At 42.5% G+C, this 20663-nt stretch overlaps 1 protein-coding gene across 1 annotated transcript in view; it reads right to left on the bottom strand.

Annotated features, from left to right (window-relative positions):
- Nucleotides 1-2540: 2540 nt before the first annotated feature.
- lhfpl3 (LHFPL tetraspan subfamily member 3) overlaps nt 2541-20663 on the bottom strand; it is a gene marked incomplete at both ends in the record, with an annotated part of 34344 nt that continues 16221 nt past the window's right edge. The window contains 2 exons of the mRNA XM_084573877.1: nt 2541-2563; nt 4615-4845. Of these exons, the coding sequence (XP_084430003.1) occupies nt 2541-2563; nt 4615-4845 (254 nt within the window). The remainder of the gene's footprint in view (nt 2564-4614; nt 4846-20663) is intronic.

The raw sequence follows: 20663 nt of genomic DNA, 5'->3' as shown, positions 1-20663 counted from the left end.
GTTTATCATTTCCTCACAGAGCTAGGCTAACATTTTCCTTGTTTCCAACGGTTTCCGATCTTTGTGCTAGCCCAAGCTAGGCTACCTAGCTAACCAGCATCTCTCAGTACAATGGCATTCATCCTTCCGTCTAACTAGCTTAGCCCAGCTAACTCTCCAAAGTCTTTCACTATCTTTTTTTTTTTTTTTCTGGCTAACTTCAACACTTTTAATGTATGTCATTTTTTTTTTTTTTAAGCTGTGAGACAGTGAAAAATGTCTGGAAACAAAAATATACAACAATACACGAGTCAAAACTGTTAACAGTTCATGTCCAGTACAGCTTTTCTTATGCCCTTGTAGTTTTCCACAATTCAGATCACAAGATACTCTATGGCACATACTAATAATGGACCAAAAGCTTGACATGTCAAAGTGTACATTTCAAAGTCAAGACGAAAATACAGGGACATAATCCACATATAGCTATACACAGATTATAGACTTGACACCACAGATGTTTTCTTCTATATAGTGCACTTTTCGTTTCAGTTTTTTTGCACAGTCCTCACCAGCAAAACCAATAATGACTACCATTTGATTCTATCACAGCAAACATTTAATTATACCAAAGCAGTCTCTCTGTTCGGTTATCCAGCCTATAATTTTCTTCAGTCTTCACGTGTCTGCCGACTGCTTTCCTTTAAATCAACAGTGCCAGAGCCAAAGTCCTTTGCGGGGAGTTTGTTGTCTTGATGAGAAAGAAGATCTGACAGATTTGACCTCAAGTCTGTTAAGTCCTTATTTGTGTCGGTCAAAGTATGGTTAATTTGTTTGGATTTAATTCGATTTGAGCGGCCGCCACTCTGTGGTGTTTGTCCGATTAGTGTCTTGGAGCTTATTTTCCACAAGTGTTCTTGTTTTTTTTGTTTTTTTTCTTTTCAGCTCAACCTTTGCACTTGGCAGCCTTCCTTTATGTCCACACAGAGGAGATTTCAGGATAAGAAGATGCAGTGACATACCAAACACAGGTAAAAAGTCTTTTAGGAAACGTCACCCTGCAAAAATAGGCAGTTTGAGATGAATATGGAGACTATTTTACAGCGGGAGCTTTCAGAGAGGATAAGATGCATCCTGGTCTCCAACACAAGATTGTGTGCCCTCCTCCAGACCTCCTCCTCCTCCTCCTCTTCTTCTTTGATCTGTTGGTTCCCCTCACATCCACTGTGCATCCCAGGCACAGATTGGACCAGGAGAAGGAGGCTGGATCCTGAAGTATGTCTAGACAGTAAGACCTGCAGGCATTAAGAGAAGTAATGCAGAAATTAAAGCAGTTTACAATAGCGCAGTTTGAATATAGATCTGTTATTCCCTGTAGTCTGCTTGTAACCGATTAAGCCCATTAAATAGCCTAAAACCTATTTGCTTTCAATGCTTCCCTTGCTCTGCATTTAATTTTAAAATCTCTCATTGAATTTAAGGGTAGGTGCGAGCCCCGTGGCTTACTAGGCTTCTCCCACATCATTGATTTATTTATTATACAAACCAACTGGAACTTTTAAAAATAAACGTGCTCTTGGGGTTTAAACTGAATGCACACCTACATGATAATCGAAGAGATGTAGAAAATACAGACTCGTGAATTCATTACTACATCACTACACTGACGGATATAATTCAAGGAGACATAATTCAAGGAGACAATTATTGACGAATAACAAAAATGATCAGGGATTCTTTATTTTTATGATACCAACCATTACGAAATAGTGGTCAAACTTATTATTATTATTATTATTTTTTTTTTAATGGCTTGTTGCAGCTATAATATAAACAGCTGGAAACTTTTCCCTGAAAGCATATTAAATCTGTATCTCAACCTTGGAGGCGTTTACCTCCCACACTTGGACGCAAAGTACTCATGACGGGGTTTGAAGGGCATATTCTGACATATTCATTTTGACCTTGAATATTTGTTTTCTGGTAAAAAAAATAAATAAATAAATAATGATTTCAGTAACTCAGGAGGCAGATTTAGTACTTCTCCACCAGCAAGATACAATTTACTGAAAATAATCTTAAGAAAAAGCCTGAAATATTAGTTTTGTTGACTAAAATCAATGAGTCCCTTAGTGGTAAACTAAACTGTTTAACTATTACAAATTATAGTATTTTTTTTACAGTCTATCTATCTAAATGGGAAATTATTAAATAAATAAATACATTTTCCTGTATTCTTTTCAGTCAGTAATCTAATAATTTCATCTGGTGAATGAAATTAAATCAGAAAATAAGAGTAAACTATGGATTATTGTATCTGGACAGCTAAGATTACATAAGATTACAGTAGCTAATTCAAGGTAATGGTCAAACAAGACTAAGGCACCAAAACCGCAAAGTGTATTGATTCAGAAATGCTGCATTTCACTGCTTATGCCTGTAAGTATTAATTTATTAGAGAGAGAGCATCAAGTTATTCTTTAAAAACATTTATAGGAGCATTATTACTTTAATTGAAAGATTACTTACTGTGTGTGTGGCTGCTTTACAGTTACCAGAAGTTATATGGCATTATTTCCACTCTCTGTGGACACAAAAAAGACAGAAACCAGATCAAAATAGAGAGAATGAATTGAGTCTCTTAACCAGCAGGTGGCAGTGTTACATCAACATTCTGTCCTACAGATGTAATTTAACCCTCCCTTTGATGTTTAAGCTTTCCAACTTGGGACAGGTGTCACTATTCATCCTCCTGCATGACAAGATAAGTCAAACAACCCATTTAAACTTCTTCTGCTGTTTGATGAATCCTCCATTTTCACTCTCCGTCTCATGCCTCATGTGCATCTGCCGCTGTTCCTCTCTCGTCCGCCTGCTCGGCTCATTATCCCTCCGCCTCGTCCTCCCTCGCCGGTCCCTCGGTTGATAATGGCTCCTTCCTTTCAGTCACTCTGCGTATACGAGCTAACAGGCAACTGTGTCCCGGCTGATAGGGTGGCTGTGATTCATTTAGACAGGCTGGCAGCAAGCTGTGTAAACAGCCATTAGTAATTCATGACTCTGTCCAGCATCCCCAGGCTTCAATTAACCCTTGGTATTGGTGCATTCTTCCTCTCAGTCACCCATCCTTCTCGCTGTGTCTCCCTCTCTCTTCTCCAATTGCTTTTCATCTCTGTCCTTCTTCATCTGCATTCTCTTCTCCTCCCGCCTCCTCCTCGCTCTTTTAAATCATTCTCTTTGGGTTGTCATCTTGCCCAGTCCAAAAAGGAAAGGTCTCACTGGTAACAGAAGCAAACAAAAGCTGCCGAGCAGGTGGTGTACAACATCCATCTAATGTATGCAAATTAGGAACTCGTGCGTGTGAAAGTATGGAAGGAAATGAGAGACGTTTTTAATTTGAAGCTGCTGGCAGGATGCGTGGTAACGGGAATCACACGATGTCTTTTATGTGCGGTGTCTCATCACTGTGTAGAGCTTTATTAGACGAGCCGGTTAAACAGAGGTGTGGACTCAAGTCACAAATTTAATGCCTGCAGGCTCGACAGTATAAAAAGAAAAGACTTGGAGTTGAGCCTCGTGACTTTGTGTGAAACATTCATCGAGCCAAAAAGTGGAAGGAAAGCCTGACTGGACCAGCTTAATATCCAAAGAGCAGACACTTAGTCCAAATGGATTTTCTTTTAATAAATTCAATGGGATTTCTTTTGTTTTGCTTTGGAAAATAGCCTGGATCTCATTTCAGGTGTAATTGCACAGCCACTTTTATTTCTTTGCTGTGCACCAAACTGTCTCCATTACTATAAAATGGGTTTGGAAAAGCACACCAATTTACTAACTATCGCTCCGTGGGGGATTAAATGGCAATAAATGACTTGTCAACTGGGACTAGAGTGTACACTAAGAGTACAGCTGACATAATTAGCTGATTGATTGATTAGTTTCAGTCTTTTTTAACCTTTTCTTAGATTTCTGAGTTCCGAGCAGTGCAGCCGTGGCTTTTTAGATGAATGAAGAGGTAAGGCTCTGGAATATTCTACAATAATTGGAGAAATGTCAGAGAAAATAGTCACAGTTTACACAGCAGTTAAATGTTTCTTGTTTAGCTTTTTTTCCTCTCATTTCCTGCAAACTCTCAGATTGATCCTTCTGCCCGTAATCTATCAGTGATTTGGTTCCATGGAGACGACTGAATCTCTTTGGTGTTTTTAACAACTGCTCAGACAAAAATAATGCATTTAGAAGATGGCTCTGGCAGGTTGCAGGTTGTTATCATCCAAACAATTAACCCAGCAATCAAAGCAGTAACCGAAAGATTGATAGTGAAATAACAGGTAAACAGCTTGTCACTTCAGTCCTGGTTGAAGATTTGTAATTTGAAATGGCCTCTGGCTCCCAACTCTCACTGCATAGACAAAAGTATGTGGACACTTAATTCCATATGTGATTGCAGCATCTCATTCGAGTCCATTTCATTTTGTGCAGGCCAGTCACGTCCCTTTTTTATTTTCAAACCAAACTAGGAAAACTTTCTTTATTTGTAAAAAAAATTCTCCTTTAATTCTAACCGAGAGACCCAGCACAAACCATGAAACACAGCCCCAGACTGAAAACACGTGGACAGGTGTGTCTTCTTACTGTCTCCCAGCAGCTCCTCGGACATCAGGCCGTCCTGGCGGTTGCCCAGGACGAAGGCCAGGGAGGCGAGGATGAGAGCGTCCATGATGCCCATGATGGCCAGGCTGTAGGCCCAGCGCACCGAGCAGGCGCCCAGCGTGTACTTGTCCGTCTTTTCGCCGCACATCCGCTTCACCTCGTCGCTGTCCCAGCCGTCCGGGTAGATCATGCAGCCCAGAATCAGACACGTACCTGGGTGATGAGGAGAGGGAGACGGGTGAGTGGTTTTAATGAGCTACAAAGGGATGACGTAATGTTGGGTTCAAGCCCTGTGGTAAACTGGTGACGTGTCCAGGGTGTACCCCACCTCTTTGTGCAAAGCTAGCATGCTATTGCATCCAGTCCCCCACAACCCGCTACAGAACAAGCAACTATAGATAATAAATAGATGGCTGAAATTGCTATTAGATGTAAATTTAATTCATTTCAATTCAATTTTATTTATGTAGCGTCAATAACAATACAAATCGTCTCAAGACGCTTTACAAAGCCCGGCCTGAAACCCCCCAGAGCAAGCCTGAAGGCGACGGTGGCAAGGAAAAACTCCCTTTTAACAAGAAGAAACCTTGAGCTGAACCCAGCTCATATGGAGGGACGCATCTGCCTAAGGCCGGCCGGGTAGAGACAGAAAAGAGAGAGAAGAGAACAGCAGGGGAACCGAGATGAACATGCATCTGTCATAGATACACATATCTGACTAAAGCATACATGTGGAATCTAAATCTTTTAAACAGGTGATCCCTGAGAAGAAACAGGACGATTCAGGCATATATATACTACTATTACTATTTCCAACCGGTTGTGCATGTATGCTGTACGTGGAACCTATGAACATTTATGAAAAGTAAACAGCTGATGATCGTTAAATGGGGTGATGTGGGCCTGTGAGCCTCAGAGGGCTTGAACTACTTTAATGCCACCTGTTGCAAGTGAGAGTGCACAAAAACAGTAACCTATTAACTGTTGAAACTAGCTTAAGTAGTAACAAATAGTTGCTGATGTTAAAATGATTGATAAACAGTTGAAATATCCAGCAGTCAGTATGTATGCAAACTTGAACTGAGCTTCCAAAGCAACCTATTGAAATGTGAACAACATCTACTTTAATTTTCAGTCATAAGAACATATTTATAACGTCTGTACATCAAATAAATAAATAAAATTATGGAAAATTAAAATATAGCTATGCAAAACTGAGAAAGACAATGAGAATTAAAGAAAAAAAGTAGCGCACACACGGGACATGGAGGTGTGGAAGGCACAAGGATGCGACCGCATGTCACGGGTGCTATGTGACGAGCCGGGCTGCCTTCATTAGCCTTCTGCTGCATGGCTGACAGTGACGGACTGAGCTGCTGGAGAGCACAGTCATCTTTGCAGCACTTCTGCTGCCAGTACGGAGTTGCTTTCACAATCACTCACGTTCACAGTCAGTCGAGGCCAATCAAGTCATCTGCGAGGTCCGTGTTTGTTTGTGACGACGCTGCCAAACGCTGACACAGATTTATTCGAGTTTTAGACAATCGAGAGAAAAGTGATGCATGCGGTGTAAAGATTTCAGGCGAAGGCTTTTGGGTTGGCGATGATGATTAAGTGCCTTTAGACGGAGGCATGTGCGGCTTAAAATAAACCTGATTATTACTAAATTTATTAACAGACAAAAGCACGGCAAGAGGATTAATGGAAAACCTCTGATCCATGATTTTTGGGGGAAAACAGTTTATTTTAACCCTCTTGAAAGTTCACCAAAATTATTAAATTAAGTGGAGTAGTGCTACTTAATGTATAAATGCTGGCAGTCCATTTAACTGACACATTACCTCTTTAGTTTATCTAATATTTAAGTGGAAACATGAAGTCTTGTATAAATATTTTAACATTTTTAAAGCTTCAGTGAAGAACTGGGACAAGCCGGTACAGAAGATGCACGGTAAAGTTAAGACAGTGTGGAGGTAGATTAAACAAAAACAGAGGAAGCTGTATGTTAAAGGCTTTACATGGAATAATACATTTACAGATTTTGGAATAATCAGATAAATTAATCCCATCTGAGAAAGTTAACATGAACACCTCCTCAGAGGCGGAGCAGTAGTCTCACAAGGAGCCTCTCTGCACACCTTTATATGTAAAGTTTGCACATTCTCCCTGTGTCTGCGTGGCTTTACTCACAGTTTTCTGGCTGTTTCTTCCACAAAGGTATGTACATTAGGTTTATTCGTGAAAATAAATTGAGCATTGTTGTGCATGTGAGTGTGAATGGTTGAATGAATAGACAGATGGATGAATGACTGACTCCCCTGATGTGTTTGTGCTTCATTGTCACAGAGGTAGCGGAAACAACTATTAGTTTCCAGCTTTCAGCTAGGGTCAGTCAAGACATGAAGTCTATAATAGGGGCCACTGTGTCATATTATGTCATTCAAGACAAATCAGTACAAGTGTAGATATTAATTTAGGACATTAACGTGAGCTGCCAGTGGATTAAACTGACGGATCATCTCCAGATATGTCAGAGACTCGTGGCCTTCCCATCTTCCCTCTTTTACATTCCCGTTTGTCATCTCACCCTACTCCTCTCTCCCCCTTTCTCTCTCTCTCTCTCTCTCTCTCTTTCGCTTCATGCAGCCATCATGGTGAGAAAGGATGAGTGTACAAGAGGTGAGCCAGAAACCCTTAACATGCATCCGGGTGAGTCAGATCTCCCTGTTGTGCACTCCTTCTCCCCTCAGGTCTGTTTTCCTCTTAGTCATGAGTTAAACTACAACCAGCCGTTCCTCTCACAGCTGTGACAATAACACCAGCACCAAGCTACCGTCATAATAACCACTATTGATGTCAGAGCGCTCTAATCCATTACCTGAGCCTACATTTCCCAGGAGGCAGCGAGGCTATTGACTTTCCAGTGGCCTTCCTGATTTGGAAGATCAATTTTCTCATAGGGAAAAAGATGTTTAAACAGCAGCATATTCTTATAACTAATCACATTATGTATCCTGTTAAGATATTTCTTTTTTATGTGAATAGCACAGATTAAATTTTACAATTCAGGACTTTAGGAAATGATTATTGATCTTCCCAAAATGCTATTTTCTTCAACCACGTCTGCCACAGCACATTATTGTTTACTTCCCTTTTATTCATATTAGAGAATTTGATACAGAGCGCTCACTTCCCCTCCTGTGTAAACAATCTTCTCCTGCAGGCTCTCAGCTGTATTATTAATAGAACGTGTTGAACCGCGCGTCGTCTCTACGGCAAATCTTAAATCTCCCGCAGAGTCTTGAGTCGAGGGGAAATACGGGAGATCAAAGAGACTGCAGGTTTGTCTCTCTGACTCTCATCTGAACGCCTCAAGATGTGGTTTCAGCTTCCAGTCGCTGCAGGTTTGAGGCCATAAAAGTTTGTCTAACTAAAGCCAAACATGTTCCACTCTTTGCATATAAGTACAAAAGAGATATAACGGAAATCTGACTTTGCTCTGTGACTGTTCTCATCATTATCAGGTTGGTTTTCTATCTTCAATATTAAATGATTCCTGCAAAAACATCTTCCAACAATGTACTCGGGTCTAATCTTTTAGCTTCACTAGACACGTAATTTATTCTTTTCTGCTTTTATCTGCTTGAAAAAGCTCAAACAAAAATCGTTTCTATCCCCAAAACCGTCTCTAAAGTGGGCTGAGGGCGATCTTTTATCTTCAGTGAAATTGTTTTGTTTTCATTCCTGCACAGAAATGTCACGTAGCTCCACGCAATCTCACAAATGGCGTGCAGCTGAAGTATAACATGCAAAAACAACAGGGGTAACCAGTTCATCTCCTGCTTTATAAATCCAACCCAACGAACCAGCCGCTGCCTGCACTCAATCTCCGTCATAAATACTGAATGTTATCAAACATCTTCAGAGTTTTCAGATGAGTGATGTTTTCAAATCTCGCAATCCGAACACTGAAGGTAACATTTCATCGGCAGAAGGCGTTTGCGGCGCTTCAAATGAAACTTTCAAAACAGGCCTCTTAACCGAAGGCTTCGTTCAGTGTGGTAGCGCTCTGACACTGCAGGAGATGAGCGGTAATGAGCTACATTCAGACTGGACTCCAAAGAAAGACAACTCTCCACCACAGAGGGAAGAGGAGGTCAATTACTGAGGAGCGCTTCAGCTCATTCTCTCATGTCTCTGTCTGGCATTTATGTTTTTTTACTCGAGTGTGGTCAAGTCAGAATTTATATTTCATACATTAAATTGTATATTAATGTTATTTTACTAAGGTTTTCTCTGAAGATATCAACTGAAGTCAATTAAATTATCACGACTTAGGTTCAGGAACAAAGCCACACTTCCATCTCCCTCTGTTCGTCTTACAACCAATGCCCTCCCCATCCCTCTCTTTTCTTTGCTTCTGCGTCCCTCTTTCATTACAGGAAACTCTGGGACAAGTAGCAGAAGACATGCCGCCACCCTGAAACTCCCTGGGTTCCTCCACATCTGAAGACCATCTCCCATCCTCCCTCTCATCTCCCTTTCCTTTCAACCCCTCTCATCCTTTCATCCATCTCCCTCAGGTGCTGTGAACCAATAAACGTCCTTGCATCAAATTAAGGCGTGATCTTTGTTAGTGAAGGCTAAATTAAAAAACCAAAAGGTCATTGGAATAGTAAGTGGATTAGGTGATTGATTGATAGTGGATTAAATGTCTCTTTTATTGCTGCACAAGTTATCCGTTTGCCTTTTGTGTGCCTCTGTTGGATAGTTGTTCGGTGGCGAAAGACGGGAAGTGATGCGGTGACGGAGAGGCAACAACATGCAGCAGAGGACACGGACGAAACTAGGAAAGTCAAGTTTGTTGGTATTATAGCTGCAGAAAACAATAAAGACGGACACAAAGTGACAAAGTGAAGTGGTTTCCCCCAAACTGAGAATATAGCTCTCATGGTATTATTTAGTTTGTGTCCTTCTTTATCCTTTTCTGCTTCTATACAAGCAAACATGCTTCCCCTGACTTCAAATATAGCATTAGGACATCCTGCCAGGTTGCACACGTGCATACCATTCTGTTTACGTTTTCATATGTGTGTGTTGCTGCTGTCAGGTTTGTCAGAGGCTTGGGAGCTGTGAGCTGCGGGGAGAGCAAACAGGACTACAGATTTCTCGTCTCCCACGGGTGTTCGTTCACCGACTGTGCTGAGGAAACTGATCATAACACATGACGGTATGTAGTTCAACTCACCATATGATGTCCTTTGTTGTTAGGTAATCAGATTTTACCTTGATACTAAATGGAAAATCTTATCTCTTCACACGGAGGTTGGAGCTGGAAAGTTTCTCAAATATCCCTCGAAGGATTACCCTTGAATCCTCACACACACACACACACACACACATATGGGCAACACATTCCCTCTCTCCATCAAGTTTCCCCAGCTGACAGCTGTTGGCAGCGACACCGGGACAATCAGAGGAGGAGGTGTCATAATCTAAACCTCTCTATCCAATCGCCACATGCTATTACACACACACACACACACATGTCAAGCCACTCATTATGGTGCGTTTCGCAGGCCCAGCTGTAACTGTCTACTCTGTGCAATTCATGTTCCTTTAGACATCGCGGTTATTGAGTGTGAGCGCGTGTGCAGGTGTTTTTGTGTGCCTGCGTGGTGCTCATACCGTATGCGGCGTGCGTCAGCTTCAAGGTGGAGCATGGCAAATGATATTAATGGGAGTTAATTGGGGCAGAAACTGGCAGATGCAAGAAGGTATGAGGACAAAACACCACCTCCTCCTCCTCCCTCTCCTCCCTCTCCTCCCTCTCCACCCTCTCCACCCCCCGTGCCCTGATCCCTTCTGCTCTGCTGAGGAGTCAGCAAGTGTTTGTGTGTGAGAGAGAGCTGAGAGATAAGACCGAGGAAAGGGAGCATGGTTTCCAACATGAATCCTCCTGCATATCCCTGTCCTCATTAACACCTCTTGTATTAGGTCCACTGATTCACATGGTTTGCCTGCGCTATCGACCGCCGGCAGAGCTGATTAATTGGCTGCTCTGGCGTTCTTACATTTCCACGCTTTATGTCTCACAACGTCACATACTACATGATACATCGGACTGGAGAATACGGAGAACTAATATCAAAACATCAAAACATCAACATTTAAATGGCAGCTTTCTGCGCTTATAAATCTTATAAAGATCTTTTACGAATAAAAAGCTTTGCTCAACACCTCATGCAAGCGCAAGGGCCTTAAAGCAGGCCCGTATAAACTGCCTAATACCCATTCGAAGCAGGGACTAGATTTCTCAAGGTGTGCTGTGGTATCTGGTACCAAGACATTAGCAGATCCTTAAAGCCCTGCAAGTTTCCATGCATCAGACCTGTTCATCCAACACATACCACAGATGGGGATTTGAAGCAAACGTCTTGAATTTGTTGTTGTGATCCCCAAACCATTCCTGGACCACTTTTGCTTTGTGGCAGAGCGTATTGTCCTGCCATCAGGGTATATTCTTTCTATGAAAGGATGTACATGGTTTGCAAAAAAACCCTGGTGCATCCTGGTGCCTTGTGTTCCCCAGATAAGCAGCACACAGGCACTCAGCCATCCACTTGATATAAAAGAAAACGTAATGCATCAGACAAAAAAAAAAAAAAAAAAAAAAAAGGCCGCCATCTCCCTTTGTCCGTGGCCCATTTCTGATGCTCACGTGTATCGCAGTAGGTGCTTTCAGCAGTAGTTGGATCAGGCCAAATGAGCTGTCGTAATGTTATGGCTGATCGATCCACACTAATGAAGTGACTTGACATTATATAAGCACTCTGGAGGAAAACACACCAACAGCAAATGTTAAGAGAATCAACTGAAAAAAGCAAAACAATGATTAATTGATGTTTTTCTTATTTAAGGAGAACACTCTCAGGAAAAAACGAGACGACTAGAAGAGAGCTAGTAAGATAAGGGAATAACAAATAATTCTCTTAGTTTCCAATCCTTCTTTATGAGTAAAACTCTCTGAGAAGTTACAGCTACCAATGTCCTCAATAATCCTCAATTAAAAATTGAAAATACTAGTCTTGTTTCAGTCAGAGCTAAGAAAGGCAACACAAGCAAAACAACGTAAACCATCCAGAGTCAGCAGCTGGAGACTAAGGCCAAGTCCACACGTACCAAAAACGATCTCCCCCCCCCTCCGTTTTCCCTGGCATCGTTTCAAGAATATTTGCGTACACACGGACCCATCTCAACACGACTCAACACGCTACTTCATATTCCAGGCCTATAGGTGGCGCTGTTTCAGTTTCAGAAGAGGCGGAGCATGCGCATAAAGCTTGAGCGCTGTTTACAAATCGACAGTAGAACATAGACATATATATACATAGACGCCTCATTGAGCGGGTTGGCCCGTTGTTGCGATACGTCAACGTCGCCGCCATATTGGAGGCCGTGTCTATGTATATATGTCTATGCAGTAGAAGAGCTCGAGGGGTGTGGCGATGACATCGTCGAAACGCAAGTATGCGTTTTCGCCATCCACACGAACACTCAAGGGCTGCGTTTGCGAATTTTTTCACCCTGGGACCAGGTTTCAGAAAAGTGCGTTTTAAGGCAATGCGTTTACAGGACGATCGGCCAAAACGATGCAAAACATCTGCGTTTAAACCAAAAAGCGTCTCCGTGTGGACGGCCCCTAAATTTAATCCTGTGAGAAGTTAAACTTCACTGCTGCCAATGCGTCCTCACAGGGAGCTGTCCATTCACTGTGGTGCTGAAATCTGGACCTAGGGAGGTGTTGACATCTGTTTTCAGCTTCTCCATTCTGCGCTACACAATCTCACCAATTCTCTGTGATTTAGACCCTGACTGAGGTCACTCTGAGCGGCTCTGTATGCGCGCCAGCACACACATTTGCATACCCTCGTTCTCTCCTTCTCCACCTCCTTCATCATCCAGCGCCACGCCGCTGTTGTCACTGTCAGATGATAAGGAGGGAGGAGGGGGAAGAAGAAGGTGAGATAGGGAAAAAATGGAGGAGAAGAAGGAGTGAAGGCATCAAGATGAGAAATTATGGAGAAAAAAAATAAAGGCGAGAAGAGGTTGATGCATGCAGCCAAGGCTTAAAATAACATTAGTGGCTGCTTGGTGTTTGCAGAAACAGACAGAAAGGTTAAGACAGATCAGGATGACAGGAAAGCAATGAGGAGGAGGGAGGATGAGATTATTAGGTTCGTTAGGTATCAGGACAAAATCTGAAAATCAGATATTAATATTAGAGGTGTGTGTGTGTGTGTCATTTTCAGGTGTGGATTGAAACAACGAGGAGGAGCAAGCGAAGACCGGAGGGATGCGCCACGAACAAGGGTTACAAGATTGGAATCCCAATGCACCTCATTTGATACATGAAGGGAATGAAAGTAGCTGTTTAAAAATGCAGCAGCAGACAGGCAGCGCTCCTCCGTCGGAGAGAGAATGGCACAGAAACAGAGAAACCTCACTTCAAAAGACAGACTCCAGTAAAGTAAAGAAAAAAAGGGGTCTAATCCACTCTTTATTTCACCTGCTATGGGACGACCTCGACCATTACACCAGTGTCCCCCGTTCAGTTTATCGATAACGGCAGCACAAAATTTTATTCCGTGTCGACGAGAAGCCCGGTTTGAGAACGGCCCCTTGAGACGAGCGTGCCATAAAATTGATTGAGGATCAAATTTACAATCTAATCATCTCGGAGCGGAGAGAGAGGCACAAGAAGCTCAGGTCTGCATTGAGCGCAGGCCAAACAGAAGTTATTATGTTATTTATCATCTGTCAAATGGAAAACAGCTGACACTGGTTCAAGGTTAGACAGGTCTTTATTTAAACTTCATAGAGTCTAATTGAGCCGTCGGCAAGTTAGTGTGGTTTCATCTGTCAAGGTTTAAGTTTGAAGGAGCAGAACAGAGATACGTTATGCTTCATTACTTGAATTTTCTAGCTTTGTTTTTTTGTTTTTATCCCAGATAAAGCGTTTGGAGTGTGGACAGCTGCTAACACTTCACAGGTGGATGGTTTAACCTTTAACCCAACAAAATGACTCTCCATTAGATTGTCAGCGAGTTAAATGGACACGTTAGCCTTTGCAGTTTACTTTAGACACCTTACTTTTTCTAAAACTTGCCGCACCTTTCTCCAAACTCTCTTCCTCTTACTTCAGAATCGAACTACTGCCAGACCTTACCATGCTTTCTGGCAATTGCTAAAGTATGACTGGATTGGTTTAGTAGTTGTCGACCTCTTTGAAGGCAGTTGTAAATGTCACATAAATGTCTCAAAACTTCTAAAAGCAAAGGTTTGAGAACAAAGTATGATGTTCTTGAGCGAATAAGTAAATTAGGATTATTTTAAGATGCCTCCTGTGGCCCTTTCTAAAACCCCTCAGCAAGATGGCACTGCGGAAACTTCTTCTCCTTTCAGAGATAATCTGCATAAAAGCTATTATGATAATACTCTGGAGTGGAGATATTGTTTTCCTCCTTCAGATCCTTGCTCAAACGCACCAGGCCCCCCTGCTGCCTCACCGCACACAGGAGACAATTTCAGAAGTTGCATCCAAACACTGACGCTGCCTCAGATTTCATTGCCCGTCTCGTTTGAAGTCGGTCCTAGTTGGAACAGTGCTCTTCTGAGTTTTCAAACGAGCCGTAATCAAAGCCTCCTCTGATTTCTTCGGAGCACAGAACGTGTTCGGCGAGCGAGAGGTCGCTCCCCGCGCCGAGGATCCAGTCGGCGCTCGGGATGAGGGAGATGCTGCATCGCCATGGAGACGGGCTGCATGCTGTCGCTGCTCCCACTGATATGTGGATTTGTATGGATGAGTACGACTATCGGGGCTGCAGCAGCACACTCGCTACTGTTGTGTGAATGTGACAGAAAATGTTTTTTTTATTTTCTCCCCGTACCACTTTCGTCTTTCATCTTTTCAGGTGACTAAACCTCTGCCATATGTCCCAACCCTCTGGAACAGTTATGAGCGACATATCCTCACGCATGGCCATAATCTGGAGCAGCTTTTGTTCCCTGCGAGCTCAGCAGGACGGTGTCTTCCTAATCGGGAGAGGGGATGATTTAGAACAGGTGTTCCTACTAATTAACAGCTCCCACTAGTGAACATGAGGTGGAAATCTGCAGAACAGGATCCAGACTACATCCCATGAAGATAAAAAAAAAAAAAAAAACGTGTTAAGCCTTGTATGTCAGTATAGTTAGCTCGAAGCTCAGTATTGTCACGTGATGAGCAGCCTGTGAGATGAGAAGGAGATCATTTGCAAGGCAGGGAAAAGCCCAGCCCATGGTCACATTTTTATTTACAACCTTCGATCCTTCCTAAATAGCCCAGATATGTTACATGTTTGATCAGCGGCTGCGTCGTCTCTCTTGTCTTTGCATCCTCAGATGCGGTGACGCCGTTTATTGAAGTGGCAGACAACTTTTGGCAGTTCTTCTGAATCTTTAACGGATGTCCTTATTTTCTCTCCAAAACCGCCTGCCTTTGAAGTCAGACCGAGGGGATTGCTCCACTCCATTTCAGTAACTTCTAATGTGTCTCTGATCTGTGCTGATGGCAGAGAGTTCTCCTCCTTTTTCTTTCTTTCGAGCCCCCCCCCCCCCCCTCCCTTCTCTATCGTTCTCTCTCCCTTTCTGCAGCATTGAGCACTAATGACTGATGATGTGAAGGGAGGAAATAAAATCCAGGAAACTGTCTCGTTTAGGAAAATCCTTGCAGGAACGGAGAAACCCACCATGGTAAGAACAGAGATAAAGGAGGCCTTGAACACCAGTGCAGTGTCTTAGTCAGAGCAGGCTCATAAATTTCACCACAAGGTCTGTTTATCTGGTAGCCGTTCCGGAGCTTTTAAACTCATTACTCGATCTTCTTGGGCTGGTAAAATTACGAAGAGTTTTTCTGAGAACTGTCCTCTACTTGACTATAAAGGTTCTTGCTTATCTTTGGAAACTCCATCTGGTAAACGTCATACAGCTGTTCATGTATTTGTGCAGTCAGTGCCGTCAAACTTTATTTTAAAGCCTGGCATGGATCAAAAAAGTTTCCAAAGATGCCAAACACGTCAGGCTGACTTTTTGGGGAAATTTGCATAAAATTATGCACAAGTCATTCAGAATATTTTCATTTGCATGGAGAAGTCATGAAAAACTATTCACTTTTTCTAACGTTATGCCTTATTTACTCAATAGTGTGCCACGATTACCTCATGCCTTGGAACTTGGAACTACTCTGTCATTTCACATACATGCAGGCATTTGATTTTGTTAATAGCAAATACTGTATTTGAGTTGTTTTAACTGGATATAAAAAGGTAAGCTTTAAGAGGAGGAAACTAAAGAATCTGTATTAAATGTTATTATCTTCCCCTTTTTTCACCCTCTACCAGCCACTTATCATGCGGCTGTGATGCTTCACCACCGTGGGGATGGTCTCCTGACCTGCCGGATGTGTCCCGAGGCAATGAGGCTTTAGGGAATCAACCAAATCTATGAACGTTGCCATGGAGACACTTTGAACCTATCTGGGTTGCATCTACTCCGAGGGCACATCCCCCTTAGTCTGCAGCTCCTGTAGGACCCCGCTGATCCTGAGCAACTCGTCTTGGCGATCTCTCTGTGAAGACGGTGAGAGTGATCCGATGCTGCCAGAGGCAGCAGCAGCAGCGGCAGCAGCACGGAGAGGCGTTTCCATGGCAACCGGCAAGCTCGCATAGAGGATGAGCATTAATGGGTGGCTGAGGTGACTGCGAGCATCACTGAAACGACACACGTCTCGCTCTGCCTCTCTTCCTCTCTCTGTCAGTCTCTCCACACACAAACCCAGAGCCTGTGCTCTCTGATTCATGACCTTCGGAAAATGGTGACCGTAAACAAACACACTGCGGAGTAGAAGCAACAAGCACACACGTACAAAGTAAAACACTTGACTCAGACCTCAAAGAGCCTCTTCTAAGTACAAGTATGGGTACTGTTTCTCTGCCGTTTCCCCCGGTGTATTCCTAAGTAGGTCCGCTGGGATGCAAACACTCCCACAGCTCACACTTCCTAACTCCCCCTGCTAAGTTTATCAAATAACAACCCTCTCTCTGCGCTGCTACACCAGCTCTGGAGCCTTTTGATGTCCTCTCAAGCTCAAACCTCATTTGTATTCTACTTAAGCCCACAGTTTTCGCTAAGCTTTCTTTGATTCAGTACCCCCACCAACATGTTTGCCAGTGTTAACATTGTTAGTCATGTTTTCCACGCAGCGTGGTGCACCTCCTCATTTGCAGCTCAATATGAGTGTTGTAATTGTCGATGGATGATCAGTGTAATTAGGCATCTACCTTGGAGGGAAACCAGCGGGAGTTAGATGCCTTGTGACTTTGCAAACTGAGTCTTGAATGGGTTTGGGTTCGGCTCGGCCCTTTTTCAATGTAAGAGGTAATTTCAGCAGGTAAATGTCAAGAGAACATCAGAGAGACGTTTATTACTTAGTAACAGCTGTCATGTTTGCAGCACTTAAGTCTCCCACAGGGGCCACAGAGAGTCCATGAGAGGAATAAATTCTGGATGTCATGTGTGTATAATTGCCAAAGGGCTGTCGTCGCCAAGCATTTCTTGATTCTGTTCGAAGTTATTGATTGATAAGTGGATGGGGTTGTGGAAATGAAATGTTCTGCAGGGAGACTTGTTCTCAGATCTAATGGATCAGAGCTGCACTTAGGACTATGGAGATGACAGAACAAGAGACCTCTAAAGCAAAAAATGTAAATCAAAAAGACAACGAAAGCAGAGAGAGAATGTAGTCAACGGAGACCGAATATAGGCTGAGTAAACAGCTGGGGAAGTAGGTTAAAGCAATATGAAGAGCAAAGCTTCATCCATCAGCTCAAATGGAAATTTGAAGTGTTTGTGAGAAAGGCAGAAAGGTTGTTGTAGAGTTATATTCTGCAGATCAAAAAGTGGCACTCTTGGTATATCATTAATGTTTCACCATGATATACCATTTCTCATTAGCATATATTGTAATTTATTCATACTTGCTGCTGAACAGCTTACTAACCCTGTTTCACTAACAAATTACCACCTTCCATTGGCATACTGATATGCCACTCTCATTTCAGGGTCTGGTGTGTCACTTTAAAGAAGAAGATGATTTGGGAGAAGAGAAGGAGAGCGTGTGAGGCAGGGCACCATTTCGTTGGAGTTTTGCAGGTTAATTTACGCTAATTGTCTCCAATGAATGTTTGTTTATTTGATATTTTAATTGTTTAACTTGTCACAATGGGACAATTGTATATAGTAGCATAAACCAATGCTACATACACTGCATTAAACCTAAACTCATGTGCAATGCCTGTCCCTAAATGAGCTTTTAAATTACATAAAACAAAACAAATTCTTAACGTTGCATTAAAGTTACATGTGAAGCTTAAAGGTTGAGTTTTAAATGGCTTCAGCTATGATCCAGTTTACTTTCTGAACAAAGAGTTTTACAAACTTATATTTCTCTCACCTCATATTTCCTGTCTGCCACTTAATTACTTACATAAATGTCCCAAAACTGCTTAAAAATAGACAAACAGAACACAAAGTGTGGGACTGGTCATAGTGACGTGAGCGGCATGCTGTCAAACCACAAGTTAAACCTTCATTTTACTATACAACGATACCAAAGATATGCTGGCACATAATGTTTCCTGCATGCATAATATGATCAATAGCATTGTAAGCCACTAAGAATCAACATATGCCAGTGAGAAGCTGTTTAAGAAAGTGGAAGTGACACACTTAAGTACATCAGTGCCAAAAGCAAATAAAAAAAGGCAGCAGCATGCATCAAGGAGATTTTTTAAACCCTCTGCTAAAATAGGGATGTCACTCTTTAAGTCATTTTTTTTTTTTTTTACTTTAATAGGAAAAAGGTTTACAGCTGCTTTTTCAGACTCAAAATGTGATCTGTGTGGTGCAGCCTTCACAGGAGTGTCTTCACCATAAGTCAAGGGGCATCTGAGCATCACTCAGCCACAAACAATGACAGCCAGGTGTCAAAACAGACCTCTCACAGTCTGACGTATGAGAAAGACCCGAGCCTGTGCATCCGTCACCTCGACACCAGCAGACAACGGCATCACTCATTAGCTCAAACGCTCGCACACTGAAACAAGCATCACTCAAACGTGCACAGGTGGACCTATCCGAGTTTCAGACGGGTCACCGTGTCCTTGTCCTGCCGCCTCGCTCACGAGGAGGGGAATAAATCAGCCGGCTGTCTTCTCCATCCCAGCCCAGTGATCAAGAAGATAAACCCCCGATGGGAAATCTATAAAGCCTGCACCTCCTCTACGCTCGCAGACATGTGAAAGCTCGCACCAGAGGAAGAGGCGCGCTGACAATAGTTAGAGCGTACCATAGAGGACGCAACGGCAGCTATAAAGAGTAATGGATCAAACAGAAACTCGATGTAGCTGCTGTCTGCTGGCCGTCCATTTGTTTGAGTCAAAGAAGATGCTTTTTTTTTTTTTTCACCCAGTGGTTTTATGATCCTTGTTGGTTGCGTAATACACAAAGAAAATAAAAAAGAAATGACACGGGTTAAATGTAATAACTAGCAGCCTGTCATTGAAGTTTTCCCACAGTTCTGTAGACTTTAGGTTCTTCTATATCACTGTCCATATGTGAGGCTTTTATCCCTCAGAGTTTCTGTTTGCAGATCGTGACAGACTAAGTAACTTGGAAAATATTGTCCATGTCAGCTTTCAGATTTAAATTTTGAAACTAGACTCTTGCAAACAATTTTTCCTGCCAACATGGAAATAGCCGAGGAACAGCCCACAGACATGCTGCTGAATTCAAATGCAGTCAAAAAAAAAAAAAAAGGAAGAAGAAAAGAATAATTTGAAAAGGGTTATGTATTTATATTTATGGAGTGTACTCGTGCATATCCATCTCGTTTGATGGATTAACTGGATTACCTGATGAGCCGCTATATAAACAAATCAGCCGTTCGGCATCTTGGCACAAATAATTTTTAATTTTTTTTTAATGTTAAAAATATCTTTTCTTCTTCTCATTTAAAAAAACTCAGATTTTAAACTGAGAACATTTGCAATTGAGTTGACCTTGTGATATTTAACATGTGTAGAGTAGGAGTAGTTGTGGAGTCGTGGTGTCAGAAAACAACTGGAACAGCTGGTAAATTCAGCCTGTTACACCTGACCCAGACTGTCTTTGTTTCTTTTGTTTTGTCTCTTAAAATGTTCAGATTGATCCTGTTGTAAATATAACAGCCTTCTTTTCAATGGGGGTGTTGAGATTAATTGTGAGAAGTAACTTATCTTTCCCTTTGCCCTCAGGTCCTAATTAAGTGGAATCCAACTTGCTTCATCTGGTAATTTTGAAGCCAGTGAAGAGAGACAGAGAGAGAGAGAGAGGAGCTCGATCTGGACCGAGTGTATAAACACAAACAGACAAGAGGATGAGGAGGGAGAGCTGCTGAGGCCGTGCAGGACCAGGAGTTGGATGTTTTCTCCTGCAGGTCTGTTCATTTTGCGACTGTATGTGATTCCAGAGAAGCCACAGATTCATTTGCGTTCTTGAGCCACGGAGAATTAGAACAGTTAATGCTGCCATCTGCAGATTAAATGAGGATGTTTACTCTGCGAGACTGATACGTGACCGAATGTCTAAAATAACCTCACAAGAGAGCCTCGACGCACTCTGAGGCCCTCATTCATGTCTAAGGCTGTAACGGTTTATTCACAAACAAGTGGTTGTGTTGTCATACATAATTCATGTTGAACTCACTCGAGCGGCTATCGCCGAGAGACAGCGACAATGACAACGGCGGCGTTTAATCTGCAAGGTCGTCCGAATTGGCTGCGATGTCCAAAATATCTCAGCTGTGAACTGTGAGCTCGGATCGAAAGGCCCGAGGGATCAAGAAGCAACAAAGTCATTCGACAGTTGATTTGGCATACTGTTGGTTCGGGGTC

This window comes from Chelon labrosus (genome assembly GCF_963514085.1).
Source record: "Chelon labrosus genome assembly, chromosome: 23".
Classification (NCBI taxonomy): Eukaryota; Metazoa; Chordata; class Actinopteri; order Mugiliformes; family Mugilidae; genus Chelon; species Chelon labrosus.
This window is presented reverse-complemented; position numbering and strand designations above follow the sequence as displayed.